General features: G+C 45.8%; 1 protein-coding gene across 1 annotated transcript in view; it reads left to right on the top strand.

The window, feature by feature from the left end:
* HMCN2 (hemicentin 2) overlaps positions 1-18,226 on the top strand; it is a 491,624-nt gene that overhangs the window by 289,144 nt on the left and 184,254 nt on the right. The window contains exons 36-39 of the mRNA XM_063936681.1: positions 9,214-9,310; positions 12,359-12,454; positions 14,635-14,811; positions 16,772-16,923. Coding sequence (XP_063792751.1) covers positions 9,214-9,310; positions 12,359-12,454; positions 14,635-14,811; positions 16,772-16,923 — 522 coding nt within the window. The remainder of the gene's footprint in view (positions 1-9,213; positions 9,311-12,358; positions 12,455-14,634; positions 14,812-16,771; positions 16,924-18,226) is intronic.

The raw sequence follows: 18,226 nt of genomic DNA, 5'->3' as shown, positions 1-18,226 counted from the left end.
CAGACTCAGACACGGTGGGGGCCCGTCTCAAGTATTTCAACGCGCAGTGGGCTCACTCGCAAGTGGATCCCTGGATTCTACAGGTAGTATCACAGGGGTACAAACTGGAATTCGAGGCGTTTCCTCCTCATCGGTTCCTGAAGTCTGCTTTACCAAAGTCTCCCTCCGACAGGGAGGCAGTTCTGGAAGCCATTCACAAGCTGTACTCCCAGCAGGTGATAATCAAGGTACCCCTCTTACAACAGGGGAAGGGGTATTATTCCACACTATTTGTGGTACCGAAGCCGGACGGCTCGGTGAGACCAATATTAAATCTAAAATCTTTGAACACTTACATAAAAAGGTTCAAATTCAAGATGGAGTCACTCAGAGCGGTGATAGCGAACCTGGAAGAGGGGGACTATATGGTGTCGCTGGACATCAAGGATGCTTATCTCCACGTCCCAATATATCCTTCTCACCAAGGGTACCTCTGGTTTGTAGTACAAAACTGTCATTATCAGTTTCAGACGCTGCCGTTTGGATTGTCCACGGCGCCTCGGGTCTTTACCAAGGTAATGGCCGAAATGATGATTCTTCTACGAAGAAAAGGCATCTTAATTATCCCTTACTTGGACGATCTCCTGATAAGGGCAAGAACCAAGGAACAGTTAGAAGTCGGAGTGGCACTATCTCAGGTAGTGCTAAGTCAGCACGGATGGATTCTAAATATTCCAAAATCGCAGCTGATTCCAACGACACGTCTACTGTTCTTAGGAATGATTCTGGACACAGTCCAGAAGAAGGTGTTTCTCCCGGAGGAGAAGGCCAGGGAGTTATCCGAGCTAGTCAGGAACCTCCTAAAACCAGGACAGGTCTCAGTGCATCAGTGCACAAGGGTCCTGGGAAAAATGGTGGCTTCTTACGAAGCGATTCCATTCGGAAGATTCCATGCAAGAACTTTTCAGTGGGATCTACTGGGAAAATGGTCCGGATCGCATCTTCAGATGCATCAACGGATAACCCTGTCGCCAAGGACAAGGGTGTCTCTCCTGTGGTGGCTTCAGAGGGCTCATCTACTAGAGGGCCGCAGATTTGGCATTCAGGATTGGATCCTGGTAACCACGGATGCCAGCCTGAGAGGCTGGGGAGCAGTCACACAGGGAAGGAATTTCCAGGGCTTGTGGTCAAGCATGGAAACATCTCTTCATATAAACATTCTAGAACTAAGGGCCATTTACAATGCCTTAATTCAAGCAAAACCTCTGCTTCAGGGTCAGGCGGTGTTGATCCAGTCGGACAACATCACGTCAGTCGCCCACATAAACAGACAGGGCGGCACGAGAAGCAGGAGGGCAATGGCAGAAACTGCAAGGATTCTTCGCTGGGCGGAAAATCATGTGATAGCACTGTCAGCAGTGTTCATTCCGGGAGTGGACAACTGGGAAGCAGACTTCCTCAGCAGACACGACCTTCACCCGGGAGAGTGGGGACTTCACCCAGAAGTCTTCCACCAAATTGTAAACCGTTGGGAAAGACCAAAGGTGGACATGATGGCGTCACGTCTAAACAAAAAACTGGACAGATATTGCGCCAGGTCAAGGGACCCTCAGGCAATAGCAGTGGACGCTCTGGTAACGCCGTGGGTGTACCAGTCAGTGTATGTATTCCCTCCTCTGCCCCTCATACCGAAAGTATTGAGAATCATAAGAAGGAGAGGAGTAAGAACTATACTCGTGGTTCCGGATTGGCCAAGAAGGTCTTGGTACCCGGAACTTCAAGAGATGCTCACGGACGAACCGTGGCCTCTACCTCTAAGACAGGACCTGCTACTGCAGGGGCCTTGTCTGTTCCAAGACTTACCGCGGCTGCGTTTGACGGCATGGCGGTTGAACGCCGGATCCTGAAGGACAAGGGCATTCCAGAAGAAGTCATCCCTACTCTGGTAAAAGCCAGAAAGGAAGTAACCGCAAAACATTATCACCGCATTTGGCGTAAATATGTTGCGTGGTGTGAGGCCAAGAAGGCCCCTACACAGGAATTTCAACTGGGTCGTTTCTTGCATTTCCTGCAAACAGGACTGTCTATGGGCCTAAAATTAGGGTCCATTAAGGTTCAAATTTCGGCCCTGTCGATATTCTTCCAGAAAGAACTGGCTTCAGTACCTGAAGTTCAGACATTTGTGAAAGGGGTGCTGCACATACAGCCTCCTTTTGTGCCTCCAGTGGCACCTTGGGATCTCAATGTTGTGTTGAGATTTCTAAAATCACACTGGTTTGAACCATTGTCTACGGTAGATTTAAAATATCTCACGTGGAAGGTGTCGATGCTGTTGGCCTTGGCTTCAGCTAGGCGTGTGTCAGAATTGGCGGCTTTATCATGTAAAAGCCCTTACCTAAATTTTCATTCTGACAGGGCGGAATTGAGGACTCGTCCTCAATTTCTACCTAAGGTGGTTTCTGCATTTCACATGAACCAACCTATTGTGGTACCTGCGGCTACTAGGGACTTAGAGGACTCTAAGTTGCTGGACGTTGTCAGGGCCTTGAAAATATATGTTTCCAGGACGGCTGGAGTCAGGAAAACTGACTCGCTGTTTATCCTGTATGCACCCAACAAGCTGGGTGCTCCTGCTTCAAAGCAGACGATTGCTCGTTGGATTTGTAGTACAATTCAGCTTGCACATTCCGTGGCAGGATTGCCACAGCCAAAATCAGTAAAAGCCCATTCCACAAGGAAAGTGGGCTCATCTTGGGCGGCTGCCCGAGGGGTCTCGGCTTTACAACTTTGCCGAGCAGCTACTTGGTCAGGGGCAAACACGTTTGCTAAATTCTACAAATTTGATACCCTGGCTGAGGAGGACCTGGAGTTCTCTCATTCGGTGCTGCAGAGTCATCCGCACTCTCCCGCCCGTTTGGGAGCTTTGGTATAATCCCCATGGTCCTTACGGAGTCCCAGCATCCACTTAGGACGTTAGAGAAAATAAGATTTTACTTACCGATAAATCTATTTCTCGTAGTCCGTAGTGGATGCTGGGCGCCCATCCCTAGTGCGGATTGTCTGCAATACTTGTATATAGTTATTGTTACAAAAAATTCGGGTTATTATTGTTGAGCCATCCTTTCAGAGGCTCCTTTAAATTTATCATACTGTTAACTGGGTTCAGATCACGAGTTGTACGGTGTGATTGGTGTGGCTGGTATGAGTCTTACCCGGGATTCAATATCCTTCCTTATTATGTACGCTCGTCCGGGCACAGTATCCTAACTGGCTTGGAGGAGGGTCATAGGGGGAGGAGCCAGTGCACACCACCTGATATCTCAAGCTTTTATTTTGTGCCCTGTCTCCTGCGGAGCCGCTATTCCCCATGGTCCTTACGGAGTCCCAGCATCCACTACGGACTACGAGAAATAGATTTATCGGTAAGTAAAATCTTATTTTTTCAAATTGGACTGAAGTACTAAGTGGTGTGTCACAAGGGTCTGTACTTGGACCGCTATTGTTTAACATTTTCATTAACGATCTTGCAGTAGATCTAGAGAGCATTGTGTCAATTTATGCAGATGATACCAAATTGTGTAAGGTTATAAATTCGGTGGGGGATGCTGAGTGTCTCCAGAACAACTTAAGGGGGGTACTCACGGGAGAGATGTGTGCTGAGCGATCTTAACACAGACCGCTCAGCACACATCTCTCACCCCGCTCAGCACAGCGTGATGTGCTGAGCGAGGGGGAAAGCCGACGGGGGGCCGCTCACTTCACACAACGGTGAAGTGAGCGATCCGCTAGATTGAGCCTGCATGCAGCTCAATCTAGCATCGGCGATAGCGATGCGCGGGGCCGCGCATCGCTATCGCTGGAGGGCATACACACGGCAGATCCGTGCTTAAAATCTAAGCAATCTAGCAAGATTGCTTAGATTTTAAGCACGGATCTCTCTGTGTGTACCCCCCTTTAGTTAAACTGGAAGCATGGGCAGTCAAATGGAGAATGAGCTTCAATACAAACAAGTGTAAGGTAATGCACTTTGGTAGCAAGAACAAAAATAACACCTACATACTAAATGGGGTAAAGTTAGGGGATTCTGTACTCGAAAAAGACTTAGGTGTTCATATAGATAGCAAGCTAAGCAGTAGTACCCAAAGTAGAATTGCAGCAAAGAAGGCTAACAAGGTATTAGCATGTATAAAGCGGGGAATTGAGGCAAGGGATGAGAGTGTTATGCTCCCATTATATAAATCCCTAGTGAGGCCACATCTTGAATACTGGGGGTAATTCCAAGTTGATCGCAGCAGGAAATTTTTTAGCAGTTGGGCAAAACCATGTGCACTGCAGGGGGGGCAGATATAACATGTGCAGAGAGAGATAGATTTGGGTGTGGTGAGTTCAATCTGCAATCTAAATTGCAGTGTAAAAATAAAGCAGTCAGTATTTACCCTGCACAGAAACAAAATAACCCACCCAAATCTAACTCTCTCTGCACATTATATATCTGCCTCCCCTGCAGTGCACATGGTTTTGCCCAACTGCTTAAAAATTTCCTGCTGCGATCAACTTGGAATTACCCCCACTGTGCACAATTTTGGGCACCATACTAAAAAAAGGATATCCTGGAACTAGAAAAGGTTCAGAGGCGGACGACCAAGCTAATTAAGGGGATGGAGATGCTGGAACACGAGAAAAGGCTTGCAAGGCTCGGCATGTTCACACTGGAAAAGAGGAGACTAAGAGGGGACATGATCAACATTTACAAATATAGGGGACAATACACAGAGCTTGCGGGGGATCTGTTTTTGGTAAGATCATCCCAGAGGACGCGTGAACACTCGCTTAGGCTAGAGGAGAAGAGATTTCGCACACAGAGGTGAAAAGGTTTTTCCACAGTAAGGACAATACGTGTTTGGAATTCCGTGCCGGAGAGTATAGTAATGGCGGACTTGGTTAATACTTTTAAGAATGGGCTAGATAAACTCCTAATGGTAAGGATATACAGGGTTATGGTGCATAGTCCAGCACTATAGTTAAAAAAAAAAAAAAAATAAGGAATAAACACAACGGCCGATATTAGCAACAGACAAAATCAGTCCTAAAAAATAATACAGCGTAGGAGACCACACATAGGTTGAACTCGATGGACAAATTGTCTTTTTTAACCTCAGAAACTATGTTACTATGTGACTAAATATGTATACATAATTAAAATGTAGTTAGTGGCTTTTTTATTATTCTGTTAAATTGGCAGTCATCAATTGAGGGCTTATAACCAATCTATCAAAATAATAAAATTAGGCAGGTGGGAGCGGCCATTACTGTGTCTAGGGGCGCCATGACCCCTAAATTTACCCCTGGCTGACATCCGTCTGGGTGGAGCAGAACAGCACACTTCTTGTTAAAGTAGGGCTGGATAAAGGCTTTGGGGGGCCTGGTGCACTAAAGACAGGGATGCCCGTTTATACTAAATTTTAGGGCATACATTGTGTCATTATTCACAAAAAAAGAGAGAAACTGTGCTATTCTTACCCATTGCCTCCTCAGTTTCTCACCTACTGCCACCTCCGTCTCTCTCCCATTGCCCCCTCTATGTGCCTCCAGTTTCCCTTTGCAGCCCCCTCCTCCATGTCTCTCATTCCAGCCTCCATAGCTCCCTATGTGGCCCCTTCCCTATATAATGTGGCCCTCGGTACTACATGGTCATGTGACATCTTGTCTTATTGCATTACATCCCAGATAATGGTCACCTTAATTGGAGCATCCATTTTAAAAAACAGCCCAGTCTTTGTTTGCATAAATATTAGCATGTTTTTCTGCATGAAAAGAAATGTATATGAAAAAGTACTGCCCTGTGCACTTTATACTACTATACACACTTCTGATCCATTCACCCCATTCCCCACTGAGCCACCCAGACTCCACTTACCAGCCCGACCCTCTCTCGCCGTGCAGTATAGCCAGGGTCGGACTGGCCCACAGGGGTACAGCCCTTCCCCGTCCCCCGGTGGGCCCCACTACACGGGGCCCCACCCCCCTCCTCTAGTGATCAGGATCAAGGCTGTGCACTTGAATTATACATTATGCATATGTTATCTTATACTGCACAGGACTATGGTGTATTCTCTACAGTGCATTACTGTTGTTAATACATTATCATGCATGCGCACTAGCAGTATTTACTATATATATTTATAAATGGGCCCAGTACATGCACTCACGCCAAGCCTCTAAGCATGGGCCCCTATCACTGCATTCCCCCGGTGGGCCCTTCATGCCCCAGTCCGAGACTGAGTATAGCTATCTGTCATTGCATCCCCCCTACAGTATTCTATAGCTGTCTCTTATTGCAAGCCCTCCTCCTATACGTCACTGTGCAGCACCCCCCTTACTCACCTTTACTAGCGATTGCCAGCCAGCACTGTTCTGTTCAGCTCCTCTGTCAGCCAGGAACCCTTTCAGCAACAGGTAGCTTCGCGGACACTGAAAGCTACCCTGCAAACTCCCGCGCGCTTGCATGAACCCTACCCAATTGACTCTGCTCATCACCCAACCCTCTCCCATTATGGAAAAAAACCCACATTAATTAATCATGTAGCTGCTGGGCGGCCTCGTTAGACCACCCGCTGTGGTACCCAAGTGACAGTGCTGAAGCACTCCAGTGAGTCTCGGCGCATAGTTTGAGAACCACTGACTTAGCTGATTTGGACTTCTATGCTCTGTCCTGGATATGACAAGCGCTCTTTCAAGACTCACTCTGGGTGCCCTCCTCTCAACACAAGAGCAGAGATGTAAGACGCGCTGTGAACTTAATGCTCTCCCACATTACACTAACAATGACCCTAGGCGCCCCTGATCCCGGCAACGGGCTAGAGATTTGGATGGGAGACACGTGGCTACGCTTTCCCCATGAGGCTGGGTTGTTTACCCCTGTAAGCCTTGATATAACCTGTATGGTGGGCGTGGCAAAAAAATAATATAGTCTCCCTAAAATAATTTATGTATTAGTTCTCGATTATCAGCAGAGGGCAGCATTGCCTAACATTGTTTTGAATAAGAAAATAACCACTGATTTCTGGATTTTTCTACTATACTTGGCAAATATTAAAGAGCTTTTGTTCATTGTTCATGAGAACATGTGTGAATAGCAACATTTAGCGATCTATTGCTACAATTGTATATACTGTATCTTTGCTACTGCAAACAATAGACACAGAGGGGCAGATTCAATTGTTTTACCCCGTGGCTACCACTAGGTGGCGCCAAATGGAGCAATCTAAGTGTTGCTCTGTTTAGACACCCAGTAGCCACAGGGCTGACATTTCTTCTCGCAGCCTCCTGAGGTGCGAGAAGAAATGTGCGGAAAAGTTGGCACTTTGGATGCCCAAAGCATGACTTTAGATGGGTTTAGCCGTTTTAAGTGGCTAAACCCGGTCTGTTTGGGCACGACATGCACGATGTGCATAGGCGCCCAAACAGCAACTGAATTGTAACAATTGTTTGGCCATCTAAACAATCCCGTTTAGACGGGATTTTTAGATGCCCCAAACAATTGAATTGGCTCCATAGAAATCTCTGGTGAGAATAGGTGAAAATGTCTGAGAATATGAACCAAAAGACAAATTCCCTCTCTGGTACAAATGATTTTTATACATCTCTAAATGCTGACATATACATAAAAACCAATACAAGTATGGCTGCCCGGCAGTCATTTTGTTCCCCCCATAACAGCAGTTTAGTTGGAACAGTGGGCAGATGGTACAGTCTATTTATGCCGTATCTGGCACTCTAGATCAATGCTTGGACTCCTGCTCTTTGCAATAACATTTGTTTGTGCTGTTTTGATGGCTGTTTGCCTTAAAAGAAAACCCCAAATTGAAGTTTTAATCCATGTGCAGTTCACTGTTAATGTGATATTGCACTTCAGGTCTGTTAGAAAGTAATGTATCATCACTTTCAGTACATTAGAAACAGCTGCAGCTCCTTGTGCATCTTTAGGAAAGGGACCTGATGGGAGATAATGCAGGTCAGAAAGCAGAGAATGGAGGCTTCTGAGCTACAGTGACCCCGCCCCTTTATATATCCACAGTACCTTGCTGTTAAGCAGGTCCGTCAATATGCTAGTCACTCTGTGTCTGCTCAGTAAGAGTATGACTGAACATGGCAACCTGCTGTAAAGCACTGAGAGAGTATGCCCCTCGCCGCCCATCGCAGCGATGCTGATCGCATATGTACTAACACATGCGATCAACATCGCAATGCGGTGACGGAGGCCCCCCGCGATACCTGTAAGGTGGTGTGTGGGGGGTCTCCGTCACCTTGGTGGGCTCTCCCTCTCTTCAGCAGCTGGGAACAAGGCAGCAGGCTTTCCCCGGCGCCTCCTCCTCCCCCCTGCACCCTCGGCTGCGTTGCTAGGTGGAGGAGGAGATTACCTTCCGGTAAGGTACGCCGAGGGGGAGGCATACCTTACGGCGTCTGGGGCGGCGAAGGCGGCGGCCGGTGATAAGAAGCCCATAGGCTTCTATAGGGTATCACCATCCAGGGATGGCGATACCCTGGGCGGCGAAAAAACGGCGGTGGGGTCTAAGTACATTTGAAAATGCGGTAAAACCACCGAAAACGGGGGTTTACCACATTTTTCCCTTAGTACATCCCGCCCAATGTATAGTTAAGTACAGGGAGTTCAAAAAGTCCCTCAGCAGCCACTGTGTGCTAAGCTAGTGTCCCCGCAGAGAATATGTGCTAAGGAATATGACAACATAATTGTTTTGAAACAATTTATGTACATACTGTAAAAGCAAATTTGCCAAGTACTCTTCTATATTAAGTGTTGAAAATGTTGTCCCTCTCTGGGCTCCGACGACTGCAAAGGAGATCTGTAGCCAAAAACAGCGCTCACTGCGGAGGGACTTTTTGAGCTCCTTGTTTAAATACTACAGTTATATCATCTATATGATAAGTAATCTATGGCCTATAATATCTAAATGTTATATACAGCCTTCGTTTTTAATTGTGAGATGATTTTCACATCTTCCGACCTGTAACATAATACTACGCATGTGACTAATAGAGAAATTGAGTTAATGGACATACTGTATGGCCATTTTTGTGTTTGCAGTTCATTAATCACATAGAGCAGCTCAGTGAATCCTGTCGCTGTTACCGTATGACCACTATACCCCAAGGCGCCCTCTTTTCTTTCCAGTTTGTTGAAATACTGTAGTAACCCAGTATCTTCTCTGACAGATCCAGTCACTCTCCATTGATGATGAAGGTGTTTATACATGTGTCGCTGTGAACGCAGCAGGAGAAGGGAGACAGGACGTCATACTCAATGTGCTGGGTGAGTGAGTGAGACTCGTGACCCCATGTCCCATGTATTAAAGCGTGTGGTATAGAAAATCGACATTCAAAATGTTGACACTCTGAATGTCAACATGGACATTAGCTTGACAGGAAAAATGTTGACATCCGCCAATGTCCACATTGTCAAAATGGTTCATTATGATGACATTTGATATGTCGACACCAGAATACCGAAATACCATTTTTTTTGCCTAACCTAGAAATAATACTAAATGCACTGTCGAAATTCTGGTGTCAACATGTTAAATGTCAACATTTTATCCACGTTGACCTTTGTGGATGTTGACATTTTACATGTCGTCCTAATGTCCATGTCAATATTCTGACTGTCGACATTCAGGACAGTCAGACCAGATACCATGGAAAATGTATTGGAACCGGGACACAGAGTTTTGTACTCTCCGGTACGCCGAACACGCCAAAGTCAGAGCACTTAATATTTTTTGCTAAAACTAAAACAGAAGCAGAAGTGCTATTGTGAAATATCTATGGCTGTGGGCATGTGACAAGTGACGCTCAGCTCAGAGGCAGAACTCGGGGAGGCAACGGAGTCAGCTTCCGCTGTGAAGGGGGGCACTTCTCCTCCTGTTCTGTGTGTTCAGCGACATTAATCGATTAAGTTAATTGACAGCAGCCGGTATCTCTTCCGTAGCCGCTTCCCCACTAGTCACTGCACCTTACAAATCACACCCTCTTTATTATAGATACACTGGAAGCAGACACCTTACTGATGGAGCTATTTGCCCCTATAAAGGAAGCATGAGAATTCTAACTATATGAAGTTATTTCTCTGGCAATTACACGTAACGTCATATAGTTAGAATTCTCATGCTTCCTCTACAGGAGCAAATATCTCCATCAGTAAGGTGCATGCTTCCAGTGTAAAAGGTTGTGGGTTCTAATCCTGGATATGACAATTGCAAAATAATTGTCAGAGAAATAATCAGCATTGTGAGTGACTGAGCAGATCTATGTAGTGTGTGGCTGGACCCCTACATAGATCTGCCTAGTTGCAACGGGTTTCGTAGTAGCTTCATATAGTTTAAATTATAGATGAGCGGGTTCGGTTTTACTTGGATCTCAAAACGGCATTTTATTGGCCCACGGATGATATATGGGGGGGGGCACCAATATTTTTCTTGCCTCCGGGCAACTGGGACAAACTTACGCCACTGGCTCAGCTCCTATGTCCTTTCCTCAGACACACCATGCGGCTCCTCTCCTTCTGCTGCTGGCAAGTCACCTGACAGCAACACGCAAAGCTCTGTCTCAGTCAGAACATTCACAGGCAGAATGGGCCTGGAATGAGACAACTGAGGCAGACGTCCCAGGCAGCTGGTTTGGGGCGGGGGTATAATTGAAAGGAATTTATTTAAGAAGAGCTAATGTTTTGCTACAGCAATTTAATTTAGTGGTTTATAACTTACTGATTTGATTAATAGAGATTTTACTGACCAGATGTAGTCTCAATGTTTCCATCAAGCTACAGATGTTTCAGTGGTTTGTGTGAGGGACCAAGGGCGTAACTAGCTTAGGTGCAGGGAGAGGGGGGGTTGGGTATGGGTGACTGGCAGTACCATACTGACGCCGGGATCCCGTTGTGTAGAATGCCGGTAGGGGCGAGCGCAATGAGTGGGAATAGTCCCTGTCAGTCGGCATGCCGACTGTCTGGATTCCCACTGGACGGGCTTCTGGTGTCGGTATAGTGACCGGGGGTCCACCGGTCACATAACAGCATCCCGCAGGGGGTGCAGCTGCTGTGGGGCCCAGAGCTAAGAGGGGCCCATCTTCTCTGTGCAAGTTACATCTGTCATATCATTTTCTCACCATTGGTTGGTGGTACATAGGGGCCCCTACAAACTTTTGATATGGGGCCTACAAATATCTAGTTATACCCCTGTGAGGGATGTAAGCACTACATTTAATACACCTACCTGAGGTGTGGTATAATACATCGACAATGTTATGGTCTGACACTATGTTAAACATGCATCAGGTCAACAGGTACAAAAGGTTGACCAGTACAAAAGGTCAACAGGTTCAAATGGTCGACATGACAGTGGTCGGCACAACAAAATGGTCGACGTGTTCTTGGGGGGGGTTTAGGCCAACTTTTGTATATTTCCTGTTCTGTGACCACCATCAGTACAAGCTAAGACCCTTGTGGACTCACTTCACCCACCATGGTACGGACAAGGTTACTATACCCAATAGCTGTCCATATGGATTGTAAATCAAACAAATGTTGGGAAAACATGTGAAACCCCCCAAAAAATATGTTGACCATTTGTGTGTCGTCCATTTCATGTTGACCTTTTGTACTTGTCGACCTTAAGCACTGTCAATCTTTTGTACCTGTTGACCTAATGCATGTCGACCATATGGTGTCAACCTATTCACTGTCGACCGATACAATGTCGATCTATCATCCGGATAACGCCCCCTCAGGCAGTATCATGGTTTAGCTGATACACAATATAAATAATGCTTTAAAATAGGGAAATTCCCCAGTCCCACAAGTCATTCCAGTGGTGTAACTACAGGGTGGCTAGACTGGCAATTGTTCAGAGGGCCCACAAGGTGAAGGGGACTCACAGAGCTGCGGTGTCTGGATAGGCCCGAAGCCGTGGTCTAGATTTCCGGACTCCTGGATCATCGCCTATAGCGACCACGCAAATGCTGCTGCCTGCTGGGCCCACCTGACCCCCCACTATCTGCCGCTTACCCGAGGAGGCTCCTGTGTGGAGGTTGGCATCCCCGCAGTTATCCGTTGATGTGTCTGTCCCCTGGGAGTGCCTCTGACCAGCATTCTGTACAGCTCCCTCCTCGTCTGCCGTTTCCCTGTTCCCTGACACCTACATGTAGTCCTAAGGGTTTATAGGAATCAAATCGTTGGCCCACCTAGAGAGTTTGCCAGGCATTTAGTTACACTGAGTCATTCACCTCAGTGGTGCAGTTGTGGAGCCCTATAATTTGCAGAGCAGTGTTAACTTTTGTAACCTATATATATTTTGTATTTCTCTAGTACCACCTAATATTGAACCTACGGATGTGAACCAGACTGTGGTGGAAAACCTCTCAGCGACTTTGGAGTGCCTGGCATCAGGAAGCCCTGTGCCTGGTAAGCAGCACACAGACAGTAAGGGGCTTGTTCTAAGTTGCACATTGCTGTAATCACTTTAGCGCATTTTGCTGCTGTCACCTCTGCTAGTATCAGCCCTTCCCCGGGTGTACAAGCATGCATCTGACTGTGCAAAGACTGAGACACTCACTTTGAGCATCTGTAGGCTCTGCAATACCGCTTGGTGTGTTTTAGATGCAACCATCGTTTTCACCATGGAAACTTGCACCTGCCCCATGTTAGCGATTAAGCTTCCTGAATTCGCAACCAGTTCAGGGACACGCCACAACACTCAAATAATACGCACATAAGATGAACTATCTGCATGCATCTGAGTAGCCATCTCCCAGTCACACCCAGTACATTTGTCACACTGAGTGTCTCAGTCACAGCTGCGCCCCAGTGTATACACATTATTGGCCTAATTCAGATCTGATCACAGCAGCAAATTTCTTAGCTAATGGGCAAAACCATGTGCACTTCCAGGGAGGGGGGCAGATGTAACATGTGCAGAGAGAGTCAGATTTGGGTGGGGTGTGTTTAATCTGAAATCTAAATTGCAGTGTAAAAATAAAGCAGCCAGTATTTACCCTGCACAGAAACAATATAACCCACCCAAATCTAACTCTCTCTGCAAATGTTATATCTGCCCCCCTTCCCCCCTGCAGACCACATGATTTTGCCCATTAGCTTACAAATTTGCTGCTGCGATCAGGTCTGAATTACATCCCATGTAATGTATGCACCGTCCAAGTTTTTAGGGATTATTGCGCATGCAAAGTAGCAATCTACCAGCTCTGTGAATATTGGTATGGAGTGCAGCTCAGAATCAGGCCCTAGGGCCCATAAACTATTATATAGTGCATATGTGCCTAGTGTGCCCCCTATATAATACATAGGTGCCTGCCCCATTCTGCGCAGTCAGTTATGGAGTTGTGAGTCCAGATGGAAGTGCATGTTGTAGGATGGTGAAGTTGTTGCTTCAAAGTTCTGTCACCCTTATTACTGCCCCATCATTATACTGTAATATTGATTCCCAACATTCATTGCATAGTATTGCTGATAATCTTACCTACTGAGATACAGGGGCGTAGGCTATTATGGAAATCTCTGATTTACTAATGTACAGATTTTAGTTTGTTGCCTTTATTCTATGACTTTTATAACAGTAAATCACACGCAGTCCCGGATTGGTGTGTAACACATTCAGAAGAGAGCACACCATATTGGGGTTGGGTGTGAATTAAAAGATCGTTATTGTCTATATAGACAGTCAATAGGTCGACACCAGATGGTCGACAGTCAATAGATTGACAAGGTTGACAGGGTCAAAAGGTCGACGTGCAGACATAGGCCTGCACAGGAACTGACACGGGTGTGCCGTTATGGGACTTCCCCCCCCTCCACCGTGTCATGGACTACCTCCACCACCCCATGGTCTGGGACAATGACTGCTCACCTGGGCCACCCAGGCAAGGTGTGTGTGTGTGTGTGTGTGTGTGTGTGTGTGTGTGTGTGTGTGTGTGTGTGTGTGTTTGTGTGTGTGTGTGTGTGTGTGTGTATGGAGGGGGGGGGGGGGGGAGAGAAGAGTAGTCCATAATGCGCCGGAGGGGGGGAAGTCCCAGAGTGGTGCACTCATGTTGGCTCCTGCGCATGTCTATATGTGCAAATGGTCGCCATAACAAGGGTCGATATGTTTTTTGTGTTTATTTAACCCTGATCGTTCCCCTGGTGCCTAACCGTCCCCTTCCACAGCCGAACTCTAACCCTCCCCAAGTGCCTAAACCAAACCCTAAAAATCATGAACACCATGCGTCAACCTTTTTGTGTGTTGTGTTTTGACCCTGTCAACCTAAGACTATGTCGACCATTCAACTGTTGACCCTTTGACCCTGTCTACCTATTGACTGTCTATTTACTGTCTATTTTCCATCCGTATACCATTGAGTTCTCTTTTCTGTCTCCTCCACTACTTACTGAAGGATAAGTTAAGAGTTGAACAATTCTCCTGATACCTAGACAGATATTTGTAGAAAACAAATCAGGATGATGTTGTTTTAATAGGGATTTTGTGTATCATCCTGTGGCCATTCTCATCTGAATCCTGTGCCGGAAGTCCTCAGTATTTTCTGCTGTATCCGTACCAGTATACTTAGAACATGAGTGTTTTGTCTTCACAGTGGTGTCCTGGTACAGAGGGGAGCAGCTGCTGTCAGCCTTGCCCGGCATCACCCTGCTAAACGAGGGCAGGACCCTGCACATTGAGAGGGTCAGCAGTACTGACACTGGAGAATATATCTGTGTGGTGTCTAATACAGCCGGCAGCAGCGAGCTGCGCTACACGCTGGAGGTGTACGGTAAGCGTCTGAGATCACAGCACTGATTCATGCTACCCCTCTCACAGCGTGATGGCGTCCAGTGTGTGGCTTTGTCACATTGACATTTTATTACTGTACACCCCAGAAAAGCAATTTCATATTCGATTAATTTCTAGTGAACGCTCACTATAGGGGAAACGTAGTATACCTCCAAGAGAGAGAGAGAGAGAGAGTGGAGAAGTTGCCCATAGTAACCAATCAGCTTGTAAATGTCATTGTATAGATTGCTAGATAAATGATACTCTGTGGGTGCGTCAGGGAGCAGATTACACTGTATCACCAGGCACCTTCCACAAATTCATCTTTTATATTGTGGTTAGAAAATCTTCGCTGTGTTTTCATTCAATAGCAACAAATGCTAGAAGTGTTTCTGATGTCATGAGAACTATACCATTATACTGAATAGATGGGAATGTCACCTTGCAGCCTGCAGGCTTATTGAGTCAGAGTCATTGACAGTAATACAGCTATTTATATTCAATGGCATTCAGCACAGCATAATTATGTGTCTTTTCACAATATATATATTACTTCGAGTGCCGCCTCTTTTGTTTGGTGTTATTCAGGGGGAGTCCCCCGGTGGGAAGGCACAGGAGCAAGTATTGCATGTGTGAGCTGTTTCAAGTGGAGTGCCGGAGTCACCATTTCTGTATATATATATATATATAGTAGGTGCGTGGACCAGCACTCCCACCACTTGAAATATGGGCACCGGTGCCCTCTGGTGCAAATGTATTAGATAACAGGCGATAAATCAATCAGCGGCACTCGGTGAGTTACTCACCTTGACAAAGGGACGTGTTTGTCCCGAAACGTTGGTTTCTATGCCGTGAATTTTCAATACACCTGCCTGCTGTTACAAGACCCCGAGTGCCGCCGATTGATTTATCGCCTTTTATCTTTTATATATATATATATATATATACAAATCTGTCCAGAGTATTCTTTTACTTGTATTCTAAAATTTCAGCTTCTACGGTGAGTTAGGGTATTCTGGGTTTAGGAATAAAGGTGGGCCCCTGTCAACTCTTGTATAGGGCCAGAGATGGCATTTAGTGGCATTAGTAATATTATTATTATTATTATTATTATTATTATTATTAACAGTTTCTTATGTAGCGCAGCATATTCCGTTGCGTTTTACAATTAGAACAACAGTAATAGAACAAAACTGAGTAAAAACAGACAGACATAGAAGACATAGAAGGCCCTGCTCGCAAGCTTACAATCTATGGAATGGCACACCATAGTGTGGTATATGGTATCATAGATTAGTACGTATTGTTGTCAGAGGGCAGCACAGCTCTTTGTACCAGCGTAACTGATTAGGGCCTGATTCATGTTTGTAAGTAAAGTAAAAAGCAAGCATCCGGGCAAAACCATGCTGCACTGCAGGTGGGGCAGATGTAACATGTGCAGAGAGAGTTAGATTTGGGTGGGGTGTGTTCAAACAGAAATCTAAATTGCAGTGTAAAATAAAGCTGTATAACATTTGTGGCCTACATTCAAAAGCAGACAGTATTTACCATTCACAGAAACAATATAACCCACCCAAATCTAAATCTCTCTGCACATGTTACATCTGCTCCATCTGCAGTGCAACACGATTTCTGCCCAGTTGTTTTTTTTTTTTTTGCTTTACTTACAAACATAAATTAGGCCCTCTATCATAATCTTGGTACACATGATCGGGTCTTCTCATGATATAAGGCCAGGTTAGACTTCTTAAGTAGTGTTATTATTGAATGTTTCACGTAACTGTCCCCCCCCCACCCCCATCTCTCTCCGCTCTCTCTCTCTCTCTCTCTCCCCTTCTCTTGTCTCTCTCTCTCTCTCTCTCTCTCTCTCTCTCTCTCTCTCTCTCTCTCCCATTCTCTTGTCTCTCTCTCTCTCTCTCTCTCTCTCTCCTCTTTCTCACTGTCTCTCTTTTTGCCCCCAGTGCCCTCAAGGATTGTATCAATGACAGAGCCCTCCACATACCTGGTGAATGAGCAAGTCTGGTTAGAATGTAATGCCACCGGGTTTCCAGAACCGACCCTCATGTGGTTGAAGGAAAAAGTGCCTGTTTCCACTGCGACTGCTGGACTCCAGGTCAGTATCAGTTTCCCTTATGTTCCTATCATGGTCTTCATGAAGATGGCAGCTGAGAACTATTCAGCGAGAAGTAATCTGATTTACACTGTTGTACCTGTAATGTATCTATAGGGTCTATTCTTTATGAATTATATGATAGAACTTAGAGGTAGCTGAAACTAGAGCAGGCTTGTTCCAAGCATGGCTGGGAGCCATGTTCTACTCTTAAGGAAGATTCTTGTGAAGTAAGAGACCCCCCATCCCTTCTCTTTTCTTATCTCTTGTTAAACAAGGAAGGTGTCCCCTTATACTGTACTCCTCCACCAAGTGAGGCGACAGATGGTAATCCCCTTCTCCATGTAGGCCACATCTGGAGCAGTGGTCATTCCTTTTTAGCTGTAGCAGAAACACTTTTGGGCACAAGACAACTATTAATTATCTTAAAAAGACTTTCACAGCTGAACGCCAATGCACGCTGAGATCTGTGGTGCCTTTGGAGTTCTCACTGTGGCTGTAATGGAAGCAGGTTTAGGGTTTGTTTGCAGAAAGGCAGCGAACAGCTCCACCTAGTGGCATAACTGTAAACCATAGTCCAGCTCTAAAATGCCTAATAATAACACTTTCCGGGTCGTTTTGCCGGGGCCTGCCTGACACCCCCCCCCCCCCCCCCCCCTTCATGCAGACATGCAAATTACCGGGTCGAGAATATCGACCCGGTAATTTGCAGATCAACTCGGGTATTTTGTCTGTGTGAAAGGGTCAACCCGTGTAGAAAATCCTGTGTCTCCGACCCTGGTAAATTCCTGGGTCGAAGTCCCGGGAATTTCAACCCGAGTCGACCCTTTCACACAGAAAAAGGACCCGCGTTGTTCATGAACTTATCGGGTGGAACTGCTTCACCCGGTAATTTCATTTTCTGTCTGAAAGGGGTATAGTAGTAATATCAAATGAAATAGATATAATAGTCAGAATTTAATAAAAAAAATCAAAATCAAAATACATAAACTGAAAAAAACAACAACAACAAGACAGTATTCCTTTAAAAAACAACTTTGGGGGAGATTTAGCAGATCCTGGAGACAGATGAAGTGGAAAAGGTCTCATAGTAATCAGTCATTTTTCTAGTGCAGCCTGTAAAGCAGGGGTGGGGAACCATTTTTCTACCAAGGGCCATTTGTATATTTATAAAATCCTTCGGGGGCCATACAAAAATTATCAACTTAAAAATTAGCCTGCCCCCAGTAGTTATGCCCCCAGTCACTTGTTATGCCCAATTACATATGCCCCCAGTCACTTTTTATGCCCCATTAGATATGCCCCC

This window comes from Pseudophryne corroboree, chromosome 8, assembly GCF_028390025.1.
Source record: "Pseudophryne corroboree isolate aPseCor3 chromosome 8, aPseCor3.hap2, whole genome shotgun sequence".
Taxonomy (NCBI): Eukaryota; Metazoa; Chordata; class Amphibia; order Anura; family Myobatrachidae; genus Pseudophryne; species Pseudophryne corroboree.
This window is presented reverse-complemented; position numbering and strand designations above follow the sequence as displayed.